Source organism: Mus caroli, chromosome 2 (genome assembly GCF_900094665.2).
Source record: "Mus caroli chromosome 2, CAROLI_EIJ_v1.1, whole genome shotgun sequence".
Classification (NCBI taxonomy): domain Eukaryota; kingdom Metazoa; phylum Chordata; class Mammalia; order Rodentia; family Muridae; genus Mus; species Mus caroli.
Genome location: NC_034571.1, coordinates 104,559,458 through 104,577,463, shown reverse-complemented (window position 1 = coordinate 104,577,463; position 18,006 = coordinate 104,559,458). Strand labels below are relative to the sequence as shown.

The 18,006-nt window shown below is 34.8% G+C and overlaps 2 protein-coding genes across 2 annotated transcripts in view; one reads left to right on the top strand and one right to left on the bottom strand.

Annotated features, from left to right (window-relative positions):
- Positions 1–514: 514 nt before the first annotated feature.
- On the top strand, positions 515–1,456 carry LOC110289928 (olfactory receptor 4K14-like). Its single transcript, XM_021156335.1, has one exon. The coding sequence runs from the start codon at positions 518–520 to the stop codon at positions 1,454–1,456; it is 939 nt and encodes a 312-aa protein (XP_021011994.1). The 5' UTR covers positions 515–517.
- A 9,129-nt stretch (positions 1,457–10,585) lies between these two features.
- Positions 10,586–18,006, bottom strand: part of LOC110306850 (olfactory receptor 4F4-like) — a 12,467-nt gene continuing 5,046 nt past the window's right edge. The window contains exon 4 of the mRNA XM_021178983.1: positions 10,586–11,557. Within this exon, the coding sequence (XP_021034642.1) occupies positions 10,586–11,557 (972 nt within the window). The remainder of the gene's footprint in view (positions 11,558–18,006) is intronic.

Below are 18,006 nucleotides of genomic sequence, written 5' to 3'. Positions count from 1 at the left end.
AAAAAAAAAAAAAAAAAAAGAAAATATGTTCACATATAAATACATATGTGATATATATATATATATATATATATTTATGCACATGTATATCTTAAACAAAGAGTTCAGATGAACCATCAAAACCTAATGAACAATATTGTTTCAAGATACACTTGGAAATATAACTAAAGGAAACAACTCACATACCATTGTATTCTAGATATTAGAAAGCATTAATGATTCTTGTATGTATATTTAATTCTATATTTTTATAAGAGGTATTTCTCATAGAGCATGTGTATATCAGTCACATCTGATGCTTTTTTTCTTGGAGAGTTGCTCTTGGCTCATTAGCTTTTACTTTGAGCAGCAATGTCACTCATATTTGGCTTAGATTTCTCTTTAACATTTGCATTTCTATTCAGGTAAGATTCAATAAGAATGTCTAATTCTACAAAGGAAGTAGACTACCTCATACTTCTAATGGATAATCTTTTTTTTTTCTTTTCAGGTTATTTTTAAGGACACACTGAATAAAATGGATGGAGATAATCAGACTGTGGTGTCAGAATTTATACTCTGGGGACTTGCCCATTCAAAGAATATTCAGGTCTTGCTATTTGTGATATTTCTGATGCTTTATCTTCTCATCATGTCTGGAAATATTGTCATCCTGACCTTAATCACCACTGACCCCCATCTGCATTCCCCCATGTACTTCTTGCTGGCCAACCTGTCTTTTGTTGACATGTGGCTCTCCACAAACACCACTCCTAAGATGATCACAGATTTTCTCAGGGAAATCAAGATCATTTCCTTTGCAGGATGTATGTCCCAGGTCTTCTTTTCCCATTGCATTGCCGCAGGAGAAATGGTGCTGTTGGTGGTAATGGCTTATGACCGGTATGTGGCCATCTGCAAGCCACTCCATTACTTCACCATCATGAACCTTAAGAGATGCAGTAGTTTGGTGTTGACTTCCTGGACAATTGGCTTTATACATGGTATAATTTACATAGTAGTGATTGTTCATCTTCCTTTTTGTGGTCCCAATGAAATAGACAGTTTCTTCTGTGACATGCCACTGGTAATAAAACTTGCATGCATGGATTATCATTATTTAAATACCTTAATGAATGCTGACTGTGGACTTGTGGCTATAACTTGCTTTATTCTGTTGCTTACTTCCTACACATATATTCTTATGACTGTATGTAAGAGCTCTAAAGCTGGTGCATCTAAGGCAATGAACACCTGCACTGCCCACATTACAGTAGTGCTAATCTTTTTTGTGCCCTGCATCTTCATTTATGTGTGGCCTCTCAATATCACCTGGTTGGACAAATTTTTTGCAGTGTTTTACTCTGTTTTTACACCCCTCCTAAATCCAGCCATTTATACACTGAGAAATAAAGAGATGAAAAATGCTATGAAAAGGTTCATAGGCAACTTTCTGGGTCCCAAAGTAAATTCCTAATATCCAGATACACAAACTCCTTACTTTAAATAATGATACTAACTAGGAAATAGATTTAAAATCAGGAAATATAGTTTATATTTGAAAATGTTACCAATCTTCTAATATAGAAATAATATATTTTAAAAAGATATAACATTATTGATCAATCAGTAAAGCATTGTTAACCCTTTGTCTTAAAATCTAAATATGAATAATCTTTATAAATATAATGAAAGAATGTCATCAATCTATTTTTAATGAAGTTTAGATTATTTTTATTGACCAAAGCCTGTGTTTATCTTTGTGAATAACATCTTAACAAATTTTATTTGAGTATGATTTTGTACATCACTACACACCTCAAACCCTCCACTGACTCTATCAAATGGGCCAACTTCATCACTTTTGCCTTATCACAGCTATTTACTGAAACTTTAATGTGGAGACAGTAAAAATTAAAAAAAAAAAAGATGAAACAAAGTGATAAACTTGACATGGGCTAGCAGTGAACCTCACTTTGTGTGTGTGTGTGTTTAACCAAATGAATAATGTATCCAAATAAAACATTTGGATAAAGATTAATTAGGTTTGTAAATTATGTAATATCCTAAAATTTAATCTCCATTAGAACAGTGGAAGACAGTGTTTATAAATAGACTAATTATTAAAACTATTGTACTTCATTCAGTGGTTAACCCACATGTGATATTTTACAAGCATATTTGTAAGTATATATGTGGTGTATTGGTCTGTGAGGGTGCAGATGAGTAAATAAACCAGACTATTTTATTTCCCTTTTATGGCAATCATAGTTATATATTGATGAATAAACAACATACTTTGGTTTCAGAACATGGGAAATCAATCTCAAATGGATTGGGAATCTTCCTCCCATTCAATATCATTCATGGTGATAAAAGTTGAGCAGGGTACTGGGGAAGAAAGAACATCAATTGTCTTACACAGATCTAGACCCTGCATAGGAAAATACAAACTCACCTAGCTATATGTGGGCACTACTGTTACAATGGCAATAATTTGATGGGGAAACTCACTATATTTTGGGTGCCTTTTCCAAGGGAGAGAATTTATGCCTGATACTGTGAAGCTGGTTAAATTCTATAGCCATTCAAGTGATTTAAGATTTTCAGATCTTAAACTAAGGCTTTCTACTCATTTGGAGTTTTTAAACAAACATGAGTGGTAAGATTTTAATATCATTCTTCCATGTATACATCCAGTTTTTCCAACAATATTTGTTGACTATTCTGTCCTTCATCCACAAAACATATTTGTCATATTTATTGACAATCAGGTCACTGAAATTTTGTGTAATTAATTAAATTTTTTTTGTAATTTATCTTTTCTGTTTACATCCTGATAACTGCTCCCTCCTGGTAACCCCTTCCCACAATCTTTCCCTCATCCTCTCTCCTCTTCTCCTGTGAGCAGGTAGTACTCCCCTGGATATCCCTCCACCCTGGTACTTCAAGTCTCTGCAAGGCTAGGTTCTTGCTCTCCCTTGAGGCCAGACATGGCAGCCCAGCTAGAAGAACATATTCCACATAAGGGACCGGTTTTGGGGATGGCCCCATTCTAATTGTTCGAGACCTACATGAAGACCAAGTTGCACATCTGCTACACGTGTGCAGGGAAGGCCTAGGTCTAGACATTGTATCTTCTTTGGTTGGTGGTTCAGACTCGGAAAGCCGCAAGGGTAATGAATACTTGGCTCTGTTTGTCTTTCTATGGAGTTCCTATCCCTTCAGAGCCCGTAATTCTTCCTCCTACTTTTTCATGAGTCCTCAAGCTCCACTCACTGTTTGGCTGGAGGTGTCTATATCTGTCTGGGTCAGGTGCTGGGTGGAGCCTCTCAGAGGACAGATATGCTAGGCTCCTGTCTATAAGCATAAATGAGTATCATTAATAGTGTTAGGGATTGATGTTTGTCCATGGGATGGGTCTCAAACTGTGAAGGTTATTGATTGTCCATTCCCACATTCCCTGCTCCATCCCCCATGCCTATATTTCTTGTAGAGAGGATAAATTATGAGTTGAAAGTTTTGTGGGTGAGTTGGTATCTCTATTGCTCCACTTGGTTTCCTGCCTGGCTACAAGAGGTTCAATATCCCCAGTGTTGTTGTAAGCCATAGCTAATGTCACCCCCATTGGTTCTTGGGTGCCTCCCTTATCCCAGGTCTCTAATTCATCCTAAGATGCCCCTTCCTCCTCGCCCCAATGAGTTGCAGATTTCTATTCATTTTCACAGTCATCTGGCCATCTTTTCTGTCCTTCCCCACATATGATCCTGAACCTTCCCCCCCCCCCCACATTCCTCTCCCTGCACGCATCCTATTTCCCTCCAACCATCTACCTCTTATGAATATCTCATTCCCCATTCTAAGTGAAATTCAAACTCCCTCACTTGGGCCTTCCTTCTTATATATAAATAACATCTTGGTAGACAATCATGCCATTACAATGCTGTTTTGACTACTATTGTAGTCAAATTGTTCCTCCAACTGTTCCTGCCTAAAAGAGCTGGAGGGACAAAAATGAAGAAGAGACTGAGGGAAAGGTGGTACAGTGACCAGCCCAACTTGAGACCCATATAAAGTATAACTTCAGTTCATATCTAATAATCCAATGAGCATTTTATTGTGTTTTTCTTTTTTGCCAGGGATGTTTTGACTATCATTTGCTTCCAAATTGCTCTTTTGGGGATCATTGCTATGTAATTGGTGATTTATTATTCTAATACTGTTTTTGGTTGGTGATAGGATGTTGGCTCTGGAGTTAGGTCATTGGTCAGATTTTCCTAACATGAATATTTAGAGCATTAGGTTAAAGTTCCAAGGAAAGACAGTGAGTTGAAGTTTTAGTGAAATTTCTGGGTCAAAGTGAATGTAATAATAGGAGAGGTAGAACTGTGTCCAGTCTGGTCATTTGTGCTCATAACTTGGCAGAGAGGGTCTTAGTGTAGGGTACATTGAACAATGGCAGAACCAGGTTTTTTACTAAGTTCAGCAAATGACCCAGACAATTTTGCCACATCTATCGATGTGTGCTGGGAATGGGCAGAGTTTGCTGTATAGTAAGTATCATTTCAGGATACCATATTTATACAATATTGTAAATTTCAAAATTACTTACAAAGAAGTTGGTTCTGAAATCTTTTTCCTACATAAGTATAAACAAAATACTGGAAACTTTAAAAGCATCCAATGAAATGTCCAACAGTGGGGAGAAACAATTGTAGATTCAACCTCCAATTGTTCCTGCCAAAAAGAATGGGAGGGACAAAAATGGAGAAAAGACTGAGGGAAAGACAGTCCAGTGACCAGCCCAACTTGAGACACATCTCAAAAGGATGCTCCAAGGCTTGACATATTACTGATTCTATAGTCTGCTTACAGACAAGAGCCTAGCATGGCTGTCCTCTAAGAGGCCCAACAAGCAGCTGAAAGAGTCAGAGGGAGATACTTATGCCAAATCAATGAACAGAAGGTGGTGATCTCTGTGGTTGAGTTAGGGAAAGCCTAGAAGAAGTTGAGGAGGAGGGCGACCCCATAGGAAGCTCAGCAGTCTCAACTAACATGGCCCCTGCGATCTCTTAGAGACCGAGACACAAACCAGACAACATACAGGAGCTGCTCCGAGGCCCCCAACACACATACAGTAGAGGACTGCCTAGTCTGGCCTCAGTGGGAGAAGACAGATGCATCTAACACTGGAGAGACTTGAGACCCCAGGGCGAGGGGAGGTCTAACAGGAGGTGGGCATCCTCTTGGAGACAGTGGGGAGGAGAAATGGGATGAGTAACTGTAGGAGGGCAGACCAGGAGGGAGTAACAACTGGAATGTAAAAGAAAAAATAAAAGTAATGATAATGATAATAATAATAATAATAATAATAATAATAATAATAATAATAATAATAATAATAAAAAGCATCCCATGTGTTCATTAGACTATGCAGATTATTTCATGGAGTGTAAATATATCAAAACACTGTTCTTCACTTTAAGTTTGACCAAGTTTAGTTCAGTAATTATACTTTAATAAAGGTATAAAATGGGCTAAAAATGTGACAATTCAAATAATAAACATAACAGTGTAACTTTTATAAGTAGGAATAAATAAAATAGAAAGCAGATTAGTAAAACAAGGAAACAATGTATTAGTGGTTCCAAGAGACAGAAAACTGTGTACCTCTTTCTGACTCTTTGTCTCTGTCTGTCTGTCCCCCACAGTGTGTGTGTTTGTGTGTGTGTGTTGTGTCATTTATGGGGAATGACACCTTTGTTCTCTTAATAACTTCAAGTGATTGAATAAAGTTTTTCCAATATAGATGATATTTTTTTTTCATTCAAAATCTACTGATCTAAATGCTAACTTCACAGAAACACCAAGGCTACCAATTGACAAAATAGACCATTGTTAGAGTTTAACAATATCTCCACATAAAATTACCTAAGTCAAAAGTTGAATCTTTCCAGTGTTTTATTCCATTAGAAATGTCACCATAGGAGATGGTGTCAGGCCCATTGTAGCTATTATTTCTTTTTTGTAAAGTCTTGGTTCTCTAATTTCCTTTTCAGTTTTATTCTCCTCATCCTTGTAATGATATTCTTTACTTCATTCTCTCTATCATTTATCTGCTGCTATCTCTGGCTGTTTATATTTGTCGTCTTAAATATTTGCTTCTTATTTATTGATTGTCTCAAAAGTAGTAATTTAAATTGGCTTGCTCAAAGAAGGATCATGGCAATACTCAATATTGTGCTGGTTAATGTTTTATTCGGTTGTTCTTTTATTATTATTATTATTTTATTTATTTACATTTCAAATGTTATCTCCCTTCCTGATTTTCCTACCACAAATCCCTTATCCCATCCTCCCTCACCCTGCCTGTACAAGGGTGCTCCTCCACCCCACCCCCCAACTCCTGCCTTACTCTCTTAGCATTTCCCTACACTGGGGCATGGAGCCCTCACAGGACCAAGGGCCTCCCCTTCCACTGATGCCAGATAACGCCAACCTCTGCTATTTATGCACCTGGAGCCATGGGTCCCTCCATGTGTACTCTTTGGTTGGTGGTTTCACCTTTGGGAGCACTGGGGGGTCTGTTTGGTTGCTATTGTTGTTCTTCCTAGGTTGCAAACCCCTTCAGCTCCTTCAAGACATTTTTCTGTCTTTCTATCTGAATCAGTTCTTCACATGCTGTTTTTCTCCTTGAATTTGATGACCATTCCAGACTATTCGACTATTCATGCTCTAGTTTTATGTTCTTACCTTCATGTAGTATTTTTGTGCATTTCTCTTTTGTAGATATTTCCAGTAGAATGCCATTAAATATAGAATCTTTATTGATTAAGCTCATTAATAATTACTTTTTACTTTATTTTCCCTAGATAATATGAATCAGAGTCTCTGGTTCAATTTGTCTGATTCTTTGTCTCTTGTAAATTTTATTACAAAACTCTTAATAATTTTTGGTTTCTATTGTTTACTTTACACCCATTAATTGAATAACTCATGATTACAAATTTGAATTATGAACTTGAAGTTTTCTAAAATATTTACTTCTGAACTATACATATTTGATCTATCTTCCTTTTTAATAATCACCTTTCAGTTTGGTTTTGTCACATTTGTTGCAAAAAACTAAGACAGTTCAGAGTATTTGATAAGCTTATTAGTTCTGTCCACCGAAAGGAAAATGTCATATTTTAAAATTTTAACAATTTGTGGACGCTTTCATGTAATGATGATTCAATTTATTATACTTACCATTGCATCATTGATCCTCATATGATCCATTTCCTGTTTTTGGAAGATTATTTTATTTTTTGTGTTATTTTGGTTTTATAGTAGCAAATTCATTAGGTTCCTTTAACTATGGCATGAAAAATTATATCTATGCATGTTGGTGCACGTATATATCTAGCACTTGGCAGGGGAACTAGATATATTTTCATAAGTTTAAAGGCAATATGAGCTACATGATGAGTTGGAGGACATTTTGACAACGTGACATGATGCTTTGTCATAAAAAGTTAAAATAAAGAAGTTCCAGAATGATTTTGCATGTTTCTGCTGTAGATCTAGCATCATGTATTTACCTAAGAAATTTAGATTTTTTTTTTTAGTGACAAAGAGTGCTTGACAACAACACAAGGACATTAAACATAATTTTCTTTTATTTGGATTCGATAAATTTCAGAGGAAAATGTTGAGAACTGCTTATATCTTATTAAAATAAAAACAATTCATATTCATATCATTAATTGAAATTAGATAAAAATTATTTAATGATATGTATTTTTATTACTGATATTAATTTATTTAGTCCTTTGCTTTAATCAAATAAGTGCTGTTTAAAAAGGAAAACCACTGTTACCAACTTATAGATAGTTGAACTTTGCATGATTTCTGTTTAATGATTTATTCATTTCATTGGCATTTTATAACTTAAATAAAATATCATTAAATAAATTATTTTTGATCAAACTTGATTTTTTAGAGATTACACAATGCTTTGTATTTTACTTTTAAAACTGATTCTTTGTGAATTTCATAAAATAATCAGATAGATCCCTTTTCCCCTGAATCCCTTTGATCCACTATTCTCTTCTAATCTCCCATGGAAATTTTAATGTTTTTGTTTTCATATTCTAAATTTGAAATGTTTGCACTTGTATATGACTGTATAATATTCTGTGCCCATGTGTGCATGTGTCAATGAACGAATGAAGGCATGAAATTCCTTGGTGTTGCCATGAAGTTGTGCCATTTTGTGTTCTCACTAACAATATAATTAGAAATTCTTTTTTTTTTCTATACGTTATCCTTAGGTTATATTATTAAACATTGAGAAGATATATTTTATAGGCCAAGGATGGTATTTAAGTATAATTTTAGCCTGCATGTATTTTAGCATGAAAGAACTTGAAGATTTTTTCATGTAAATAATAATTTTGTCTTACATATAAACTAAAAGATTATATGTTTTGCTCAATTTTCTATTAGATTGTTGAGATCATGAAATTACTTATATATAAAAATGGCTGGTTTTTAAATATTAAAATTATTATTTTGGTGTTTTATTAATTTTCTCATCTATCTTCTTTTTAGGTAGTTTAATCTGACATTAAAACTAATTATATATATATATATATATATATATATATATATATATATATATTTACTAGAAAACTTTATTACCCTGATGACTTATAAATATATTATCTCAATTTAAAAATATATTTACAGATTTAAAAGATTCACATGTTGAGTTCATTGAGAAATTATTTTGTGATATGACAAATTGATTTAATAACATTTTTCTGTATTATCTTAGTTATTCCACCAATTTATAAATAGTTCCTTTATTTTACCACTGGCTAGATCATAGGTAAATCTTTCTATATGTTAAATATCCCTGTGGATATCTGTATTATTTTTCCACTTAAGTAGACATAATTTCAAACCTTTATGATATCTTAATTTTTATTTCTATTAATTTATTCAGCTATATTACTTGTTGCTCAGAATAAGTGGTGTTCAACTTTGGCAAGCTTCTGTGAAATTTCTTGGAAGAGTTGGTAGAATCACTTGTTATCTTTTTAAATTTATACTCTCCTTTACTTTTTTCCTGATATTTATAATTCCTCAGTAGGATAGAAAGAATATGCTCATGGAAGAATATGCATACAATATACACACTTGCACATAAATCTATACATTTCCATTGTAACTCCAGTGCCCCAAATAAATATTTGCTAAAATTGGAATAAATCATGTCCCCAAAGTAATTTGTGAAATACTAAACTTTGACTAAGTCAAAACTCTTTACTAAATTACCACCAATTAGCATGGATAATATAATACTATCTAAAATTCACTGAAAGGTGAGTATGCCACAGGGCTATGTTGCCTTATGTAACTTTAGTAATTAAATACTTCTCAGCCGGGCAGTGGTGGTGCACACCTTTAATCCTAGCACTTGGAAGGCAGAGGCAGGCAGATTTCTGAGTTCGAGGACAGCTTCGTTTGCAGAGTGTGTTCCAGGACAGCCAGGACTATACAGAGAAACCCTGTCTTGAAAAACCAAAAAAAAAAAAAAAAAAAAAAAAAAAATCTCATAAACATGTATAATCATATCATGATCTTTTTATTAATGTGTGGACCAAAACTTATAAAAAAATAAGTAGTCATAATTGTGTTTAAGTGGTATTGAACCATCATCTTTTGTTTTTAACATTCTGATAATAGAAATTGATAGTTGTATATAAGTGATATACTTTTTGCCAAGATAGTCAAAGGCTGAAAAACTCTTAATTCTAATTCTGTTTACTGTTCTATAGTCAATTGTAGTATCTCAGGTCTTTAAATGTCTTTTGTTTGTTTGTTTGTTTTGGGTTTTTTGGGAGTTTTTGTTTTGTTTTGTTTTGTTTTGTTTTGTTTCATGAGACAGGGTTTCTCTGTATAGCCCTGGGTGTCCTGGAAAGCACTCAGCAGACCAGGCTGGCCTCAAACTCAGAAATCTGCGTTCCTTTGCCTCCCAAGTGCTGGGAAATAAGGCATGTGCCACCATTGCCCAGCTTCTTTAAACATCTTGAAAAAAAAATACGGGATAGTTCAGTATTGCTGTCACATCTGATGAGACACTAATGGACTATGGTTTGTTATAATAGTAGTAGTAAAAAAATGATATGGTTACCAGGAAGAAATATCACTTATGAATCTCAGTAGTAGGCATATAAACTCTTATCATTGAGCACATTTTTAGTTAGGTGGTTATTAATTCTCTTATTATGTTTTTATGGAGAATGAGCAAAGTAAAATTTTCTTTAATGTAAAATAGTCTAAATTGTATCTTTTATTATAACAAGTAGAAAAGTATCCAGGAAGTTTCAGTTGAACACAAAGAATACCACAATAATACATTTAATTATGCAAAAATTAGTGAAATGGTATTTTGAAATAAAGCTATTGATTTTGAACTTATATAAAAATAAAAGCTATAATAATCACAGATAATAAATTGAGGCAATATTAGAACATTCTTAAACAATTACTAAGTGAAGTAAAATGGAATTTTATAAAATTTTGCTCAGTATCTCAATCTATGGCCACAGGAGATCTAAGACTTCACCCAAAAGCTTAAATTCCATTGTCTCAGGCGTCGCATGGCACTTTTCATCTCTGTGTTCCTCAGTGTGTATATAATGGGGTTCAAGAGAGGAGTGACCACAGAATAAAACACAGCAAGGAATTTATCTAATGACTTGATGGGAAAGGGCCAGGCATAAATGAAGATGCAAGGTCCAAAAAACAAAAGAACTACTGTGATATGAGCAGTCAGTGTAGACAGAGCCTTAGATGACCTATCAGAAGGGCGGCGCTGGATGGTTGTTAGAATGATAGTGTAGGAGATGATTAACAAAACAAAAGAACACACAGTAAGCACACCACTGTTGGCAATGACCATGATGTCTAACCTATTTGTGTCTGCACAGGCAAGTTTGATTACTCTAGGAAGGTCACAATAAAAACTGTCAACCTTATTGGGACCACAAAAGGGTAAGTTCACTGCAAAGGCCAATTGGCTCACTGAGTGTAGGAAGCCAGTTGCCCATGCAGTAGCCACAATGCCAGCACATACATTGCCACGCATAATTGTAGTGTAGCGTAGAGGCTTACAAATTGCTACATATCTGTCAAAGGCCATGGCTATGAGGGTCACCAGCTCACTCCCCCCAAAGAAGTGAAGGAGAAATATCTGGGCAAAACAGCCATGGACAGAGATGACTTTGCGTTTCCTGAAAAAATCAGCAATCATCTTTGGAGCTGTGACAGAAGACAGACAAAGATCAATGAATGAGAGGTTGGCCAACAGGAAATACATAGGAGAGTGGAGGTGGGAGTCATAGGTTACAGTCATGACAATAAGAAGGTTTCCAAACACAATTCCTACATAGAAAATGAGAAAGAATGCAAACAGAAAGATCTGAAGTTCCTGAGAATCAGAGAGTCCAATAAAAATAAATTCTTTCACCTCAGAGTCATTTGCTTCCCTTGTTGATTCATTCCAGAAGAAAGTCTCTGTATTTGCCTTGGAGAAGACAATAAAAAATTAATTCAGCATTGTTATATGCAAATTTAGCTTCTGTTCACTCATTAAGGATTTGATATGATCTATTGCATACAGCTCCTAAGCTAAAAATAAAAACTCATAATTTAAATCTCATTGCTTCCTTGCCTGTATTGTTCCTCAGTTAGCCAAGTCTCCCAATTTCTCTATGGTTTTAGACTCCATCCTACGACAATGTTACTGTTTGTGCTAAGATTTCTGTACTATGTTCCTAGGCTTACTTCATTCATCTCTGAATATCAAGACATTAAGAGATATAGAAAGGTCCTTACATTTAAAATGTTAAAGTGCTTAGGAGAAAATAAATTAACAAATGAAACAAAATGTACAAAATGGAAATGGCAAAACTAAGTAAAAATATAGAATTTAAAGAGATTCCATGACACATCACCTATGTATAACATACAAGGCCGAGATAGGTGTGATGAGCAATGTCTTGTGGGAGATAAGAGGATATAAAAATGTTCTGGTAGAATTCTGTTATCTCTTCTTTGCTTGGAAATTTACATACTCATAACCAATTGTGCTTACAAATTATGTTCGTCTCTCCATTATTCCAGACCTTCTTCTTTAGCCATTCCTTGTTAGGTATCAAATAACTGTGTACAAATCCTATGAAAACTTAGTGATTCTTTTTTTTCCAAATATGGGGAAGATCTAATCATAAAATAATTCATGAAACTCCTTAAGTTTGTGTCTCTTTAATCCTGTAAAATTATAACCATGTGAATACTGACAACACTCTAGGATAGGAGATATATTATGGTGTGGCTAGTTAATTAAAACATTTCTTTAGAATCATATTGTGTAAAAAATTGTTCTGTTTTAATTTATTTTAAAACTTTGAATCATTTGGGGAATAGAGAAGAAGATAGAGAAGAAAAAATTCCAGAATGTATCTCCCTGAGAAATATGCCTAGGATGAAGGTAGCTCAAGCGTTCTTATCTGAAGAAAATCAATATCTCCCATTGTAGAAAATAAGAATTTAAGAATGTAATTTGTCAGAAAATAAAAGAGAAATCTTGTAGCTCATTATGAATCACATCTGCAGAGTTTTGTTGCTAAGATGAGAATGGTAAAGTCTAATCTCCATCTAGTGCCCGTTAACCAGCACATGACCTCCTCAGGCTTCATTGGGGAATGTTAAAAAGACTAAAGATGTTTTTAAATGATTTACAGATTATATTTTTCAATTTTCTTTCATTGAAGGAGGTTTCTTGCACCTCACACTGCATATATGATACTAAGGGCCAAGCATGACTAAGGCATAAATATTTTAATCACACCCTCTTTGAATTCAATCTTTTAAATATTATGCCTTCATAACCTTCTTTTGCCTTAATTTCTTTTTCAACAAAATATCTTTTTATTCTTTGGGATGGGAAATCAAGGCATTGGGTTTAAGTCATATCCACTGCTTGATCCTGGATGTCTTAAGAAATATTCAGGGGCATTTATTTTTCCGGTTTCAAAATGGCATAATTCAATCAATACTTTTCTGAATATCCACAGTTGTATCAATGTATATTTCAACTTTTATGAACAAAGTTTAAAATTTCCCTGAGAATATTTATTTTAAAAACTCACAGAAAAGAATATACTAGATTTAGAGGGACAGAACAATTGTAAAATCTACTAAATGAAGAAGTAATTTCTCATGTCAAAAAAGTAAGTGTAGGAGTCAATCTTTACTGCTGCTAGAACACCACTAGCAAGGGTTATCCTCTTACTATTACCCATGTTAATTATTATAAGTGCTTAAGGCAACCCTAGAAGATTTTTCATTCATTTTCCTGAAGAAAAGAATCATAACTGAGTTCTGCCTAATGAAATTCTACTCATAGAGACATGTAATTATTAACAAAATTCTAACCTGTAGTTGCTTCTACTGATGAATTTAAATTTTGTAATTCCACTTACCTCTTTCATAACTTGAAGAGACAGCAGTTATCTTAAGAGACAGAGCAGTACAGAGTCCCAGTCTTTATACAGTCTTTAAAAGCATCCATTTCTGGGAGATGGAATTTATGTGAATTGTCCTCCTGAGCAAACTGATTGGCTAATGGTAAGCATTCATAAAGTAAGCAGAAGCCCCCAGAGGATCCAGAAACAACCTGAGATTTCCAGGCAAACTGGTTCAATGTTACAAGTTTTCTCTTGGCCTTGGAGGAAACCATCTCTCTGAGTTAAGGATCATTGTCACAATTTCTTGGGCCACTGGATAATATTACTATCTCATTCAATCTAAATCTGACTGTCAAAAAATTAAAATACATGCAATAACATGGAGAAATTAAATTCTATACCTACTAATCATATTGTGAAAGATAATATTTAAATATTATACAAATAGCATAGCTTAAGCTGAAAATGACCAATATGTTGAGAACATAGGAAAAAATACTCAGTAGTATTAAAAGTCTCAGTGCTTGCAGTTTGCTTTATTTATCTGATTTAATTGCAATGAAGACACTAAAGTGAGCTAAGATAAACAACCAATGTTTTTAAATTAAATATAAATTCGGGAAGGAACTATTCAAAATACTCTAAATTGTATGTGTCTTTTTCTATAAATCATTCTTTAAAGAAGACTACCAAGTCAACAAAATTGTGCTTTATAATATACAAAAGGTTTCTTTTGGGGGAGTTGAAGGATTACATGGTTCAAAATCTATGGTCTATACGTTAAATGACAATATACATTATACATTACAAACTCAGCTTGGAAGAACACATAAAAGTTCTAATAATGTTTCTTTTCCTATTTTTCTTTCTTTTTTTATTAGATATTTTCTTTATTTACATTTCAAATGTTATCCCTTTCCTGGTTTCCCCTCCAACAAACTCCTATCCCCTCCCCTCTTCCCCTACTCCCCAACCCACCCACTCCCATTCCCAGTCCTGGCCTTCCCCTATACTGGGGCATAAAACCTTCACAGGACCTAGGGCCTCTCCTCCCATTGATGACCAACTAGGTCCTCCTCAGCTACATATACAGCTAGAGCCACATGTCCCACCACTTTGATTGGGATGAGGAACTGTGGGAAGGTGAACCAGGAGGGATGAACAATGACTGGAATGTAAAAATATAAAATAATTTTTTAAAAAATGTGGTCACTTAGATTATATTGATATAGTAATAGACCAGGGAGGAGCAAGCTTCTCTATATTCTTTATTGATGATGTAAATGATTTTGAAGAGTTGATTGAATTTATCAATGATGGGATGACTAACAGGAGGTTTCACTTGTCCCTTTTTCTATTTATATGAATATGTAGCTCTCAGTATCCCACTTAACAGAGAAGTCCCTCAGAGATGTTCAAGATAATTATGTCCAACTTTCTCATTTTGTTCAGAACACAGAACAGTTGACATGGAAGACCCATGAAACAATTTCAGGAAGTGAAGATTGGTCAGGCTGAAAGGAAAATTGTCTCTACACAACATGAATGTCTTCATAAGCACATATTAGATGGGAAGAAAATCTCTCCCAAGAGAAAATTATGATTTTTGGTAAGTCATCTCTCTGATAGTCGTCTATTATATAATTCTTAAGTTATTTCTAGCTATCTCTTTATATCAATAGCCACAATGTTTTGGGTTGAGAATTGCTTCTTTATCTTTTGTTGGTTTTAGAGGTCAATTAATGTGTTTTCCCTACCTGCCCTATTTTTTTGATCGCTTGTGTCTGTAACAAAGTTCATCATTTTTAAATCAGATAACCCATATGAGTAGTATCCATCTGACATTTTACAAGTATCCCCTTCAACTTAACTAGACAAAATGCTTTTAAACCAAAGAGCACATTGTAGAGAAGAAATCTGTAAACTTAGAACTTGGAGTAAAGTCAAAGTAAGTTTAGTTTATTTAAATTTATTATAGAAATTAGCTAAAAAAAAACTCTGCTAACTATTGCCTTCAAGGAGAAAAAGAATTACCTACTCCCAAAGATGAGTCTCTAGTTTATTGTTAAAAGTAGAGTGGTCAGTCATGCAACCATTAGCACAACAAAAATGAAGCCAACAGACTGAACTTGCATGCATTTGTGCATACACAAGTATTCATACACCCATATTTGTAACACTAAGAATCAAGGACAAAGAGGCTAGCCACTGAGGGGTAGCATGGCAACAGTATGCAGGGTTGGTATTTGGGAGTGGTATAGGAAATAAAAGGCATTGGTATTGGTATTGAGATTAAAAGAAAATAGAAATATAATGTAATTCTACTTCAAGTAAGAACATATATAAAATGAATTTTTATATGTATATAATTTTAGTAATTTATAAACATATATAAATTTATAAACATATACAAATATACTTGTATATATTTATATGTATATAGCACATATGTATTTACATATGAACATATTTGGTACATTTGAAAATACATATTTTATATATGTAAATATACATACACATCTATATATTTATATATGTATGCATATCTTACACAAAGAGTTCAGGTAATCATTAAAAACACTGACCATAACTTTATGAAAAATATTGTTTTAAGGTACACTAGGAAATACAAACAAAAGGAATAATTCATATATTACTGCACTGAGTATATAGAAAGATTTAATGATTTCCACATGCATATTTTATTTTATATTTTCACAACACATCAAATTGAGTATGCAACATTCTCTAAGCTATTGTAATACATGGTATCTTTTTTACTAGTATCTCAATTATCACAGGGAAACAAAACATTCTGAATAACATCATTAAAACAGGTCTGATTGTTGGGGCCGGCCTGCAGTTCTCATGTCCGGGTTCAAGCCTGGGAGGCATCTTGGAGCTGAAAGAAAAGGAACCTAGGTGGAAGAGAGAGAGAAATGGAACCAAGACAAGATTCTGATCAAGGCTCAACTTTAATGGAGGCAGACAGGCTTTGTAAAGGAGAGGGGAGGCCCATTCCCAGTCACACTAAGTTTCTTATGAAGTTGTCAGAATAGCCTTTTAGCAGGAATTCGTGAAATTCACAGTATGCAAGATCAGAAGATCTTGGAGAACTGGTTTGGCCTCAGGCAGGTCAGGCAGTGTAATATCAAAGGAGAGTGATGAGAAGCAGCATAGCAGGTGGCTCCACCTCAGTGGAAGACAGTCTGAACTAGCCTGGCTAGGCTGAAGGAGGTTACATCCCCCCCCCTTTAAATAATATTAAACAAAACTGGACTGAGGCAAAAAATTTATTTATGCTCTATAGTCCTTCCTGGGAGTTATGGTTGCTGGCGGCTATATCTGCCTTAGGATCTCAGATCTTCTTGAATCATCCTTATCTGTCATAGGAGTGTATGTGCAGCTTGTTTCTGTTTATTTTACATAAAACATGGTCTGTGGTGTATTATTAACAGCCACGGCCTCTTGGCATGTACCCCTATCTTAGATTGGTATGATTCCGTGATCTGGTTGCTCATTATTGACTAACTGGCCCTCATAGCACACCATACTCCCAATTCAGACCAAAGCCACAATATGTATGTAGAATGCTTTTGATGGAGAATAAAAACTGCCACCTGCGCTGTTGGAGGCAAGGTTTTATTCCTGTTGCAGTCAGGCTGAATGGTGGCTGACCTGCTTGAGAAACAAAGGTGGGGCAGTGAAAAGCAACAGTATAAAAACTTCTTTGTGGAAACCCAGGTACTTTATTCAGTTGCAAATTAGCAACTACCAAGCTCAGGCTCTGGCCTTCCGGTGTTGGGGAGCTGGCTTTGAGAATTAGCAGAAAGGCCAGAGATTCTCTGGAAGTGGAGGCTGAGCTCCATATTAACGTTGCTAGGTAATTAAGAATTTTAGCTATCTTCAATAGGAATCTCTAATAATGGAATTATTACTAGACCAGTCTAAGATTGAGTTAGAATAACTGGTCACATTGAAGAAAAGAGAAAAGTCATTATAATTCTATTATATGACTAATCTTTCTAAGTCAGAATAAACAGTCTCTGATGTTCTTTTTACCATAAAGTTAAAAAGCTTGAAGCAAGGCAGCTTCACTAGTCCAAACTGGAAAAATGGCAAGCAAGGATGGATCGAAAACATGTACCCAATTCAGCTTTCTTGTCACTACAGTCAAGGCACTGAGCAAACTTACCTGTCAGTTTGTCACACAAATTAGCCATCATGCTTCTGCAACGTTCTGTGGAGAGAACCTATGCTTTTCCCTTTCCCAATAAGGTAGTGAAAGAACCTAGTGGGGAAACCCCCACCCAACTCCCGATTCGGCATGCACCCAAGAATCACGAATAGAACACAATGCCTTGATGTAACAACACGAGGTATTTTAATGGCGGAGCTCCGGGTCGAAACGTATCTCACACAGGAGACAGTGGATTCGACCACGAGGCTTGGAAGCTAGGGGTTTTTATAGAAAAGGATTGGGGCTGGGGGAGGAATTGGCGCG

Excerpts from the sequence above, each read along its gene's own strand:
- LOC110289928 (XM_021156335.1), top strand. The coding sequence starts at position 518 with ATGGATGGAGATAATCAGACTGTGGTGTCAGAATTTATACTCTGGGGA.